Source organism: Hippopotamus amphibius, chromosome 1 (assembly GCF_030028045.1).
Source record: "Hippopotamus amphibius kiboko isolate mHipAmp2 chromosome 1, mHipAmp2.hap2, whole genome shotgun sequence".
In the NCBI taxonomy this organism is placed as follows: Eukaryota; Metazoa; Chordata; class Mammalia; order Artiodactyla; family Hippopotamidae; genus Hippopotamus; species Hippopotamus amphibius.
In genome coordinates, this window is record NC_080186.1 from 67,753,316 (window position 1) to 67,767,553 (window position 14,238).

Genomic DNA, 14,238 nt, shown 5'->3' on the forward strand with positions numbered 1-14,238 from the left:
TTTTAAGACAGTTTTTTCCCATCATTAGCAAGAGTCTTCAAAGTTCCCCCAAATTAATTATTTTTATGCTAATCTGCAAAGTATACAAATTTTTACTTACATACAAAAGTTTACCCTTATCTGTATATCTGCCTTTTTATTGGGAGGTATTCCAGATTTCTCATCATCAGATTTCTTATCTATAGCCCTAGAGACTTATACTAGTCTTGTTTATTTTTCAAGATAATTCAAGGTTTCAATTTTTAAATTTAATTTTAAGTTGCTAAGGTGATGTGTAATCTACAGAAATAAAAAGTAAATGAAAGTTTAAATATGTTTTGGTCTTATTGTTTTGAAATCTAATGAGTCGAATGTTTATTTGCCATTTTTTAAGAACTTTTTTTTCTAATTCTCTTCACTTGGGGAGATTTTATTTTTTATTCCTACTCTGTACTTTACTGTTTTTTACCCTGTTAGGTATGTGTTGTATCAACTCTTCATCTCATTGTAAATATAGATATTAAAGAAAATATTTTCCATATAGAATAACCTCCCAGAGAGTTATTGTTGTCTTCATTTTATTTATATATTCATTCAGCAAACAGCTATTGAGTCTTTATTGTATGGTAAACATTGGATATACAAAGAATAAGACATGATTTTTGTCTTCAAGGAGGTAAAAAATGTACCTAGATGGGTCTAAGTAAGTTATTATATTTGAAAGAAGAGTAAACAAAGAAGGAGTTGTGGTTGGTCCAAACAGGAAACACAATGGAGAAAATCAGAGTCATGGAGATACAGAGCCTGCTGGCAGGTGACCAGTAGTTGGATATGGCTGAAACTGTTGACTCGGACATAGAGAAGGAGTTGCTGGAGATGAGGCTTGAATGGTTGGAGCCAGGTTTTAAAGACCTTTAAATACTGTGATAAAAAGCATATCCAGTGAACATGGAGTTCTTAAACACTTTTAACTCTCAGTGTGAAAGACAGGATCTGAGACAATTAGGTGATGTTAGCTAGTCTTATTAAATGGCAATTAAATGTAATCTGAATGTATCTATGGTTATGTCATTTAAAAATTATCATTGGGTGGTTTTTCATAATTATTGACAAATTCTACTTGTTTCAGAATCTCATACTAGATATGTATTTTTAATATATATCATATTTGGCATATTTAAAGATTTGCCGTATTTAAAAATAGTATTTACCTTGCCTTTGTGTTTTTTAATTTATTTTTTCCAGCTATAAGAAAGAACAAATGGATGAGGAACTAATAGAACCTCTGAAATATGCTGAACAACTTCCTGTAGCTCAGATAATACACCAGGTTTGCTTTTCATTTTATTCTTTTGAAAGAAACAAGATTTTTAATCTCTGTAAAGTAATTGCTTTTGTTAGGTTTTTCAGAATCAATGTGCTCTAGCTGAAAGGCATTCCAGGTCGTCTAGCCCTATTTAGACTCCACCTATTACAGTTGGAAATCTCATTCAAAGCACAATATTAAAAGGCTACTTGCTGTTTAACAGTAGAATTCTTGCTTATATAAAATACAGGGTAGAAACAGAATTATCTTTTGTGCATTACTTAACAACAAGACTTAATTTCAGAGAACTTTCATTTGAACCATTGTATATGGTACTTGTTAGTGACAAAGAAAAGCTGAAAAAATATCATTTGGTGTAATTTTTTTGAGTAGCTAAAATGAAAACGCAATCTCTCCCTGCTTCCTCCACCCCACCCCATTATCATCTCTTGTAGAGTGTAATTCTAAATGTCATGTGGGTAATTTTTTCATTTCCAATTATAATGACTCTATCATCCCTTCTGCATAACTGTAATCTTAGAGAAGGCAGTGTGGTAAGTTTTTAAACTTAGATTTTGTACTGTAATTTTGACAGTGTATAAAGTCTGCCCTGCTGGGCCAGAATCTAAGAATTTTAAAAGTGGTCCATTGATGAGAGTTATGGCCTTTAGAACTACCAGATTTTTCCGAGGCTGTAGGTTGTAGGAAATATCAGAAGCCCTTAAATGTCAGAATTTGTTAGAATTTTCATGAATGTTAATTATTATTGAGTCTTTCCATATGCCTTTGCCAATCAAAAGAATTTTTATTTAGCAGAATGGATTGATTAGAAGAAGTGCGAGGTTATTAAAAGAAACAGGCTTTTACTTTAAAATGTTGGCTATATAGATCTTTTCATTGACATGAAAATTGAATATTAAAATTCAATGAGAAATTACAAAAAATGATCAGAAGTTTGCCCGTTTTGGTAGCCTATCTGTGGTTGGTAATCAGGTCCAGTTATATGTCAGGAATTCCCTAGTGTTGTCAGAGCTTAAATGACCCAACAGCCTGCAAATGTCACATTTAAAATTCTGTCTTCATGCCTGACTCTCAGCATAAATGAATTAAACAGCAGAGCAGGCAGCAAGTCAATATGTTCTTAACAGTAAGAGTGAGCAATGAAACAGTTTGTGGTTTGTTCGGAATAGGTAAATAGAATCTGCCCAGAACAGTTCACCTAGAATAAAGTCTGAAACAGGAAATAAGAGTTAACCTTTAAGATGGTTGACCAGATGAAATGTCAGTCATATTTTTATAGCTTGAATGAACCAATAAACTGTGGCTTATGTAACAACTGTGTTTTGATATTATACACTGAATAAATTCAAAGATAAAAAACTTTGACCCTGGTGAAAATTTTTATGATGATATTCTTGGCATTATAAGAAGCTATATTAATTTTAACACTGAATTATAAACATTATAATGAAATTTTTATAGTACCTGAATTTATAAAATTTTAATTTTAAGATGCATGATAGGGATTTATTTTCTTTTTATTGAATAAAATTAATTTTGTTCTCAGGGAGTAATCAGGAAAGATCATTGTTAAACCATACTCTTATATCTGTTCCTCTTGTTATTTCCGTTTATTAACAGTACTGCAACTTTGGAACTGTTACCATTGTCTATGCAAGTGATTTTTTTAAAAAATAAATTTATTTTTTGTCTGTGTTGGGCCTTCATTGCTGTGCATGGGCTTTCTCTAGTTGCAGTGAGTAGGGGCTACTCTTCCTTGTGGTGCATGGGCTTCTCATTGTGTTAGTTTCTCTTGTTGTGGAGCACAGGCTCTAGGCCTGCAGGCTTCAGTAGTTGTGGCTCAAGGGCTCAGTAGTTGTGGCACATGGGCTTAGTTGCTCTGCGGCATGTGGGATCTTCCCAGACTAGGGATCAAACCCGTGTCCCCTGTGTTGGCAGGCAGATTCTTAACCACTGTGCCACCAGGGAAGTCCCTGTGCAAGTGATTTTTAAGAAACATATGTTATGCTGCTAGAAGTTCACTTATAAGTAGATTATTTGAAAGTAGTTTTTTCCCATGAGAGAATAGTAATAAGACATGTAATAATTAGGTTCAGCCAATCCCACAAAACTTTTAAATATGTAATATATCTAAACTATAGCATTATTATAGTATATATATAACCTCCACCTATAATAATAGTATGTTTTTATACTGTAACTATTTTTTTCTTCTAATCTTGAATCATGCCTTACCTATGCTTCTTTTAGAGCATGTCATTTTTATTTGAAATAATGTTATTTATTCACGTTGTATAGATATCTTATGTTTGATTGCCTTTCTGGTTGTCCTTGATTGCTTGATATTCTTTTCAGCATCTAGCCTGTGCCATGTATGCATATATCTGAATGGATGGAGATATATATATCCAGAGCATTTCTTTTCCCTACTACCCAGGCAGCAGAAGCTGAGGCCTCTCGCTGGTGGCACAGGTTAGAAGGTGAAGGAGAGGAGCAGCAGGAACAGGGGCTGTAACATCAGGAGCAGCTTGAGAAACAGAAGAGAGAGGAATACATCTTAGTCATTTGAGTAATTAATTTCCTGTAACATGTGTATGCATTTTACAATGAGGAGGTAGGCAAGATTTCAGTATTGCCGTTTTGAACTGCCAAATTGTTTACCTTCTTTTAGGGATCCTAGCAAACGTGATTGCATATCTAGGAAACCCAAGACATTCAAGTTACAAACAGTAGAATTAATAAGAGAATCTGGTGAGATAGCCAGATACAAGATGAATAAAGCTGGTAGCTTCTCTATATTTGCAACAACTGCACAGAATGGCAATGGGAAGATTTTTTCTTTCACAATGAAAGGAACTATAAAAATACTTAGGAGTAAATTTAACAAGTAGGCCCTGTAGCGTAAGAATTATGGAAACATACTGTGTTTCATAAGCAGAAAGTTATACCAAATATTTGATAGGGCAGGTAACTTATTATCATAAAAGTATAATTTCTTCCAAATTAGCAATTCTAATCAGAATAGAAGCAAGTTTTTTTTTTTTTAATGTTAGAAGAAGAAATGACCACATAGTTCATGTGGAAGAACAAATATCTACTAATAGCCAAAGAAGGTATTTAAAAGAGAGAAAATACAGCCACTAGAATTATGTAGATATGTGTGGACAAAGAAATAGACACATGGATTAATGGAACACAGTGAAAGGGTGGATTTCAAACTTTATTATAATTCACAATAAGAAATACATTTTACATACATGATGACCCTTGTGTGTGTTAAAAATTAGAAATAAAAGTTTATGAAACATTTACCCTCATTATGTAAGATGCACACTATTTTCTTTTTCTGTTTTTTTAAATGGCAAATAAAACATACTAAATTGATTTAAAAAGCAACAGATAGTCCTGATCTGTGGCTTGAAAAACACCATAAGAGAGGATCCAGAGAAAAAAATTTATTATATTTGATCATTAAATATGTGATTAAGATGATATGTATTTCAGTAGGAAAACAGTTAAAACTTCTATTTTATACTATGTAATGCAAAGTAAATTTTGTGTAAAGACTTAAAGTAAAATAAATAAATAATTTAGAAGAAAGTTTAGGAAACTGCATTTTAATCTAGATGTAGGGAAGAACTTTTTAAAGAACACACAAATGCAGAAGATATATTCAGCACCATGAAAATTTGATACTTTATATAGCACAAGATACGCAACGTTAGAAGACTAATGTTACAATCAAGACAAAATGTTTACGAAGAAGGCAATAGTAAATTGGTTAATATCTAAAGTAGACACAGAATTCTTAGAAGTTTATAAAAAACAAAATAACTCAGAAAAAAAGACAAAAGAGATGAAAAGCAGTTCAAAAAAAAAAACAAACTTAAATGGCCAATGAATTGAAAAGAAAGCTTAAAATTCAGTAAGGAAGTGCACATTACCAATTCAGTAAAATTATTGTATGCCCATCAAACTGGCAGAAATGAAAATCACGCTGTGGAAAACAGTTTGGCAGTTCCTCAAAAGGTTAAACATAGATTTACCATGTGACTCATTGATTCCAGCCTAAGTGTATATAAAACATGCATCCACATAGAAACTTGTACACGAACGATCATTGCAACATTATTCGTAATAGCCAATAATTGGAAACAACACAAGTGCCTATCAGCTAAATGGATGAATAAAATATAGTACATCCATACAGTGGACCATTATTCAGTGATAAAAGGGATTGAAGTACTGATGCATGCTACAGTGTGGGTGAACCTTAAAAACAAACAGTGTGTTAAATAAAAGTCTGACAAAAAAGACCACACATTGTATGGTTCAATTCATGTGAAGTGTCCAGAACAGGCAAATTTACAGAGACAGAAAGTAGATTAGTGGTTGTCTAGTACTAAGATGAGGTAGGGGAATGAGGAATGACTTCTAAATGGGTATAGGGTTTCTTTTTTTGAGTGATAAAAGTGTTCTAAACTTGGTGGTGATCATTGTGTAGCTCTGTGAATATACTAAAACCGTTGAAGTGTATATTTTAAAAGGGTGAATTTTATAGTATATGAATTATATTTCAATAAAGATATTTAAAAAACCAGAATCACCCATTTCTGGCAGAGGTGCTAGGAAAAAAGATACTTGTGTACCTTGTTGGTAGCTAATCTGAATTATTCCTACCTTTTTAGAATGCCATCTTGTGACATCTACTCACATTTAATATATACATCCTTCAACCCAATGGTTCCACTTGTGAGAATATAGCCCATAGTGTTAATATATAAATAAAAGTACTAACCCATAAGAATCTCAGTGCAATGATGTTTGTAGCAGCATTACTTGTGTCCACAACAAATTGGAAACAATGTGAATGCCACCCAGTGTAGCTGATATATAGTGTGGATGATTTTCAGAAGGCACAAATCAGTAGAGCAAATACATGTTTTTCTATATTTTCTTATAATTGAATTTTTTTTTTAATCAACTAACCTATTATCCCTCCTCTTCTTTCTGCCTAATGGTAGAAAATTTAGTCAGACTCACACCTAGGATTTTCTCCCTCTTCCACTCCTTCCTGGGATGATGGAAGCACAGCTTAGGTAGTAGAGGGTAGTTGATGTGGCTTTGGTACTGAGAGATTCAAGGTGTTCCTCCACTGAGATATACTGTTATATTGTATAGTTTTGGGTTGGCATCTGTGTGTTCTGATAATTGCTGAGTTGGCCCTGTGCACAGCTCAGCTGTTAATATTTTACACACTGGCTCTCCACATGGTTGCATAGCTCTCGCAGTGTTAGAGGAAGAGAACAGAGTACGTAATAAGAAAGACCAGCTCCTCATTTGTTGTCATTCCTTCTCTATCCATTTCCTGTATTCTGTATCCTCTTCTGTCTTCTGACTTTCTCACTTTCCTTTCTTGTCCCTTTCCCCCATTTTCCTCTATTTCATTCTTATAAGCTAAAGTTACATGAATTCTTCCCACATGTTCGTGAGTGTTGTTAATATTTTCATTGGAAAGTGAATTAGGTGCAGTGTCTGATACATAGTACACACTGGATAAGTATGGTGACCTTTGTTGAATTTAGGGGTCTTTGACAGGCTGACTAAGAAGAAAAGAGAGTTGAGTTCTCCAGAGGTCATAAAGAGCTTGTTGCAGACCTATTTATGATACTCAGGTTCCTTTCATAGCCAACAGTGGTAGTATTTATTAAACATTTCTGAGTAGGTATGCAAATTGTAGCTTTCATTATATTAACAATTCAGGCAATCTAGTGGTCTTGCAACAACAACAACAAAAGCATAAATTACATGGGAAAGTGTAAATTGCAATTACTGATGAAAGGACTTTATATGAAGGGACAACTAATCCTTTTAAGGCTTTGTAAAGTTAGGACATAGAATATTATGAAGAAATAGAAAAATACATACTAAAGAAAGTGGTTTGGTTAACCTTGCATGCTTATGTTGATAATTTTTCTTTAAAGGTGATTATTTTTTCTCTTAGTCTGTTTACTAGGAAGGCAGGTGCAGAACTATCTTACTGAGACAGATATGGAGAGAAGTGGGTTATTTTCTCATATAAGTAATTTTCGATTTACTTCAGAGATGTTAATTTTAAAATTAAACCACTTTTTAAAAATAGCTTAAATTTACTATTAAGATTTGAAATATATGACATGTGACTATACTATGGTATTTTTGTGGAAAGTTGGTATTTTTTTCTTCTTTGTGAAGAGTTGCATGCAGATAGGTCAGAAAACTTTTTTGTTTTGTTTTGTTTTTTAAAGGAATTAGTATGTACTTAGGAGTAGTATATTAGTCTCAAGTACAGATGTTACTTAAACTTCCTTTTAAAAAAAGTAAAATATTTTAGAAGTATACTGAAAAATGAAAAGGTCAGTGATGAATGTATAATTTATAACACTTTTCTTTAGTATCATCTAGTTAGGCGTATGCTTTATTTTTTAAAATTTTATGTCAAGAATCAATTTTAGTTAGCCTTGGCAGATATTAAAATATTTAGGCCTGTACTACTTAGATATACGAAGTGGTACTGATACAAAAATGTAGGTAAGTCTTATGTGTGAAATAGATCTGAGCAGAATAGATAGTATAAATCACCTAGCTAGGCTAGAAACCCCAGTATGTTTAAAGATCACACCACAGGTCAGTGAGAAATTAAAGGATTATTCAAGAAATGATTCTGGGAAAATTAATTATTTGCAGGGAGAGGGGAAGACTAGATTCTTTGTAACACGTGGAAAAAGTAAATTCTAATTGGATTATAGATCAGTACACAAAATGGAAAATATCAAAACTATACATTGATAAATATTTATGGGTAAGGAATGTCTAAGCATGAAAATAACAAAAGCTACAGGGAAAATTGATATATTTGACTTTGTAAAAATGTAAAATTTATGTGCATCAAAACAAAAAGGCAAATACCAAAGTGGAAAACTATTTTCCTCACAGAATTAACATCTTTATATATAAAGAGCTTTTACAAAGAGATAAGGAAAAAACCTAACACTCCAGTGGAAGAGGAGCAAAGAACTTATACAGACATGCCTCAAAAGTTGAAATAAAAATGGCTAATAAATTGATGAAAACATTAATATTTATGAATGATCTAAGAATTATTCATGTCAGCCATAAAGTACATTTCAAAAGAATCTCTTAGGTTAGCAAAGATATGAAAAGTAGTAATAGTCAGTAACAACAAAGCACATACACTGCTGGAGAGGAGTGTAAATTAGTAAAAATTGAGGATAGTGTGGTAATTTGTACCAAAATTTGTAAGTATGTTTATGAGCAGTTTAAACATGGCTTATTGAACACACGTTTATTCTCTTTGCTGAAAAGCCCTGCTAAAATGACAGTAAAGACATAAAAATGTATAAATCCCGTCAGACAAAGAAAATGGAAGGGGAGAGAATAGCAGACGAGAGACACCAAAATTGGAAGAAGAAAAGTAGTTGAACAGATGGTAATCAGCTTAGCAGAGTGGACAAGCTATACCCTAACTTCCATCATGTGGGAGACCTGTAAGAACAAGCCACTCATACTGCAGAACCCTGGGAAAGCAGGCATCAGGCGCATCAAAGGTGTGCAGAGAGGTACTCCCAGTGTCCTTCTCCTGTTTAGTTCTCAAAACAGTGGCATCCAGGCTTCTGTTCTATCAGGCAGAAGACTGGAGAATTCCTCCCTGAAGATACTAGTCTAATGGAAAAATAATGTGCATTTTGACATTTGCAGGACCCCAGTTTAACAGCCAAGTCCCTATCTGTTCACCCCACTGATAAACCCAGTGGTTCATAAGTGCTGTTAATGCATAAAGATCTTATGATCAGTGTTTTATTTCCTCACTCTTAACTATGAAGATGCAACCAAGGATCATTAAACTTTTGGGGAATGTCTTCATTATGAAAGAGCTCAAAATAAGCAAATGGAAAAAGGGAACTTAGCAAACATAGACAACGCCAGGAACAGAAGAAAACTTAATAACAACAACTACTACTACCACCACCTCAGAAAGATGTGAGAATGTATTTTAATTAGGAAACAGGATACTACACACACACACAAAAGGAAAGGAAATATGAGAAAGCAAGGAAGAGTTTTTGGAAATTAAAACTATAAAAGTAGAAATAAAAATTTCAGTAGAAAATTTTGAAGGCAAAGTTGAGGAAATCTCTTAAAAGATGAAACAAAAAGAAGGAAAATTGGAGATAAAAGGATAAGAAAATTAGAGAAATATACTGTAGACAATTCCATATGTCTCTCATATTTCTGTACGTCTTGTGAGCAGACACACTGGCAAGCTTTTGTTCTGGATTATTTTGGCAAAGATGTTTGTATTGTGAACAGCATTGGAAGACAGAGATAGTGACTCCCTTAGATTTGTTTGCTATTTCAGAGATAATGTCTCTCTCCAGGGTAAAGATTGCACAGGTTTATTGCAGCTTGTTTGGAATTTTCTAGTTCGGGGATTCCTTGTCTGCTACGTAAACTTACTATGTGCATAGCATTTACCTAGGCCTTCCACTGCATTATTGTTCCCATGGGTCTTGGGGACAAAAAGAACTGGCACACACATGAAGCTCATCCTGCTATGAGCAGTGAAGTACTTTGTCTCAGACCCAGGAGGCCCATGTCTTCTGCCAGTAACTGTGAAACTGTTCCAGGCCAACTTGTTGTCTTGGGGGCAGGGTAAAATTTCAAACCCTTCACAGTTTTAGACAATAACTGATGAGGTCCAACGTTGACTAATAAAAGTACTAGAAAAGGAGGACAGAAAAAATGGAGGGGTGGTTATATTAAAGAAACAATACAAGAAAATTTTTCCAGAGCTCAGTGCTTTGCTCAGTGCTTTGCTCAGTGCTCAATTCTATGAAACAAAGAGACCCCATCCAAGGAACATCATTTTGAAATTTTAGAATGGTAAAAAAATGAAATGAAGGCCCTAAAAACTCCCAGAATGAAAAATAAAAATAGGCCACAATCAAAAGAATAAGAATTTTTTGACCACAATCGAAAGAATTAGAGGAAGGAGAATTGGACATGAAGTAGTAATGGGACTGTTATTTTTTGTTATGAGGCTCATGGTACTTGTTAGCTTTTAGAACAATGTTCAGGCAATGCTTTACTAAATACAAAAATTTACTAAAGAAAATTTACTAAAGAAAAAAAATTTACTAATGAAACCATGTTATTTCTTTGAAAAGATGGACAAAATTGATAACACATTTAGTTAGACTGACCAAGATAATAGAAGAAAAAAATTACCAAAATCAAGAATGAAGAGGGAGCGTCACTAGAACCCCTTCAGAAATCAAAAGGATTATAAGTAAAGGTTATGAAGACCTTTATCCAACAAATTAGACAACTTAGATGAAATAGACAAATGCCTAGAAAAAAGCAAATGTTAACACTGATTCAAAAAGAAATAGAAAAGCTAAATAGACTTTTATCAAGTTAAGCAATTGAATTTATAAATTAAAATTTTACCACAAAGAAAAGTCTGGGCTCTGATGGCATCACTGGTGAATTCTATCAAATATTTAAGTAAAAAATGAGACACAGTCTCAGAAATTTGAGAAGGAGAAAACACTTCCCAGCTTATTTTATGAGGTTGGTATACCGTGATACGAAGGACATCACAAGAGAAGAAAACCACACATCAGTATCCCTCATGAACATAGACACAAAACTGTAACAGTGTTGGCACAGGAACAAGAGACAACTTGTATACGATCAAATATCTAGTCTGTGGCAAAGCCAAGATTTGAACCTGTTCATTTTAGCACTGGAGGCTTTGCTTTTGTATACTTGACTACACTGTGCTATGAAAGCAACAAAGATATGGTGTGAACTCTGTAAGTACAAACTGAATTTAAACCTCCTATGAGTCTGTCTGTTCTTGGTCCTGATGATTATTGTCCTTGTTTGTGAAATTAAATTTATCTTACTATCTCATCCTGTTCCTGTATTAAATAAGCATAAATATGCATGATTTAAACATCTTGATTAGAGATCTTTTAGTGGATGCTTCCCTGAGATTTAAAATATATGAGAGATCCATTCTTGGAATCAGCATCATGAAACAATTTTGTCTTCTTTATTAATTCAAGACCCTTTACTAAGACAAAGGCTATGTATAAACAAAGGCACAGGCTCAGGGATAACAAGCACCCTCAGGCACTCGGGTGGGGCTAGATTAAAACCCCTTGCAACGCCAGCAGCAGGGAGGCTGCCGAGAGGAAAAAAAAAAAAAAAAAAAGAAAAGAAAAAAACCCCCGAGAGAGGCCCAACTCTAAGACTTTCTGTTTATGCCTGAGCCACCGGCGCCCTCTGCAACAGGCACCTCCAAGCCTGACTGAGACATCAGTGCGCCACTGCTCACTCCCTCCCAGGAGAAGGAGCCACTGTTGTACCCTCTCCCTCCCCACACACCGACGCTTACAGACGATCAATAAAGGAACCTCTGCTGGTCACAGAATAACGCAAAAAAACCCAAGGACAAGCAACCCCAAAAGTTTGGACAACCATGAGGAAACAAAGAAACACCATGCAGGCAAAGGAGCAAGAAAAAAATCCACAAGACCAAATAAATGAGGAGGAAATAGGAAAAATGCCTGAAAAGGAATTTAGAGTAATGATAGTAAAAATGATACAAAATCTCGATAACAAAATAGAGAAAGTACAAGAAACAGTTCATAAGAACTCAGAAAAACAAACAGCAATGGATAACAAAATAACTGAAATTAAAAATACTCTAGATGCTCTAACCAGCAGAATGACTGAGGCAGAAGAACGAATAAGTGAGTTGGAAGATAAAATGGGGGAAATAACTGCCACAGAGCAGGAAAAAGAAAAAATAATAAAAAGATTAGAAGACAGTCTCAGAGACCTCACTGATAACATTAAGCATACCAACATTCGAATTATAGGCATCCCAGAAGAAGAAGAAAACAAGAAAGGGTCTGAGAAAATATTTGAAGAGGTTATAGTGGAAAACTTCCTCAACATGGGAAAGGAAATAATTAACCAAGTCCAAGAAGCACAGAGAGTCCCATACAGAATAAACCCAAGGAAAAATACACCAAGACACATATTAATCAAACTAACGACAACTAAACACAAAGAAAAAATATTAAAAGCAGCAAGAGAAAAGCAACAAACAACATATAAGGGAAAACCCATCAGGATAACAGCTGACCTTTCCACAGAAACTCTGCAGGCCAGAAGGGAATGGCAGGATATCCTGAAAGTCCTGAAAGAGAGAAACCTACAGCCAAGAATACTCTACCCAGCAAGAATCTCATTCCGATTTGAGGGAGAAATCAAAAGCTTTCCAGACAAGCAAAAGTTAAGAGAATTCAGCACCACCAAACCAGCCTTACAACAAGTGCTAAAGGAACTTCTCTCAGTAGGAAACACAAGAAAAGGAAAACACCTACAAATACAAACCGAAAACAATTCAGAAAATGGTCATTGGAACACACATGTCAATAATCACCTTAAATGTAAATGGATTAAATGCTCCAACCAAAAGACACAGACTGGCTGAATGGATACAAAAACAAGACCCTTCTATATGCTGCCTACAAGAAACCCACTTCAGACCAAGGGATACATATAGACTGAAAGTAAAGGGATGGAAAAAGATATTCCATGCAAATGGAAGTCAAAAGAAAGCTGGAGTAGCAATACTCATATCAGACAAATTAGACTTGAAAGTAAAGACTATTAAAAGAGACAAGGAAGGACACTACATAATGATCAAGGGATCCATCCAAGAAGAACATATCACAATGGTAAATATCTATGCCCCCAATATAGGAGCACCTCAATACATAAGGCAAATGCTAACAGCTATAAAAGGGGACATCGACAGGAACACAATAATAGTGGGAGACTTGAACACCCCACTTACATCAATGGACAGATCATCCAAACAGAAAATAAATAAAGACACACAAGCTTTAAAAAAAAAAAAAAAAAAAAAAAAACAAAGGCACAAACCTGTATATGTTTTATAAAACTGTAACTTACACAAATGAATGTTTTTTCTTCACAGAGATATATTATCCACTTCTTTCCCCACTGTGTTCTTATCCATGTTCCAGGCTTTACCTGGATCTCCCTATTTCAGTTATAAGACTTCTTACAAATCCTTAAATGTTTTAATAAGATTAGTAGATTGCAAAATCTATATTTTTTAATGCATCTCTGCAGGGTACATGGTGATGATATAGTGTAACCTATTCTCTTTTATTCAGACAAGCTGCCTAAAAGATTACCATAGAGCTGTGTAATCATTAAAGATTCAGTTTACTGGAAAGAAGTACTGGAGTGTGTCCCATCAGGCCCTGGCTTATAACATGGAAGGTTATCTTGCAAAATTTTGTTTCATCTATGCTTTGTTGTTCCTTTTTAATCCTGGAGGTAATTTTTTTTTCTAGTACAACCAGTCCATATAGATTCTTGGTATGTCCATTGTTTCGCTTTGGGGGTACTTTTGGCATTTGAGTGCGACCATTCTTTCATTGTACAAGACTGGTCTGTGCATCACAGGATTTTTTGCATCCCTGGTCCTTCCAAACACTGATTGCCATTAGTACTCCTCTCTCATTGTGATACCAAACAATGCACTCACCTTTTTCTGAACTCCTCCCCTCCCATGGAGGGCAGTAATACCTCAGGTCAAGTATCACTGCAGGTAATTGTTTGCAGTGTTTACCCATAGAATCTTTTATCTGTGTGGTCCAGTCTCTTAATCTTATAATGTAATGTTTAAAAATGTGTAATTGAGAACCTCTTCTCACTTTTCTACATTCTGAGATCTTTTCTTGGATGCTGCAATTCTAGCTTCTTTCGTTATGTGACATGGATTTGGACAGTTTTTCAGTTCTTCTGTTCTTGTTTGT

The 14,238-nt window shown here is 34.4% G+C and overlaps 1 protein-coding gene across 1 annotated transcript in view; it reads left to right on the forward strand.

The window, feature by feature from the left end:
* The window catches only part of PIGK (phosphatidylinositol glycan anchor biosynthesis class K), a 106,624-nt gene that overhangs the window by 62,599 nt on the left and 29,787 nt on the right, over positions 1–14,238 (forward strand). The window contains exon 10 of the mRNA XM_057715814.1: positions 1,225–1,309. Coding sequence (XP_057571797.1) covers positions 1,225–1,309 — 85 coding nt within the window. The remainder of the gene's footprint in view (positions 1–1,224; positions 1,310–14,238) is intronic.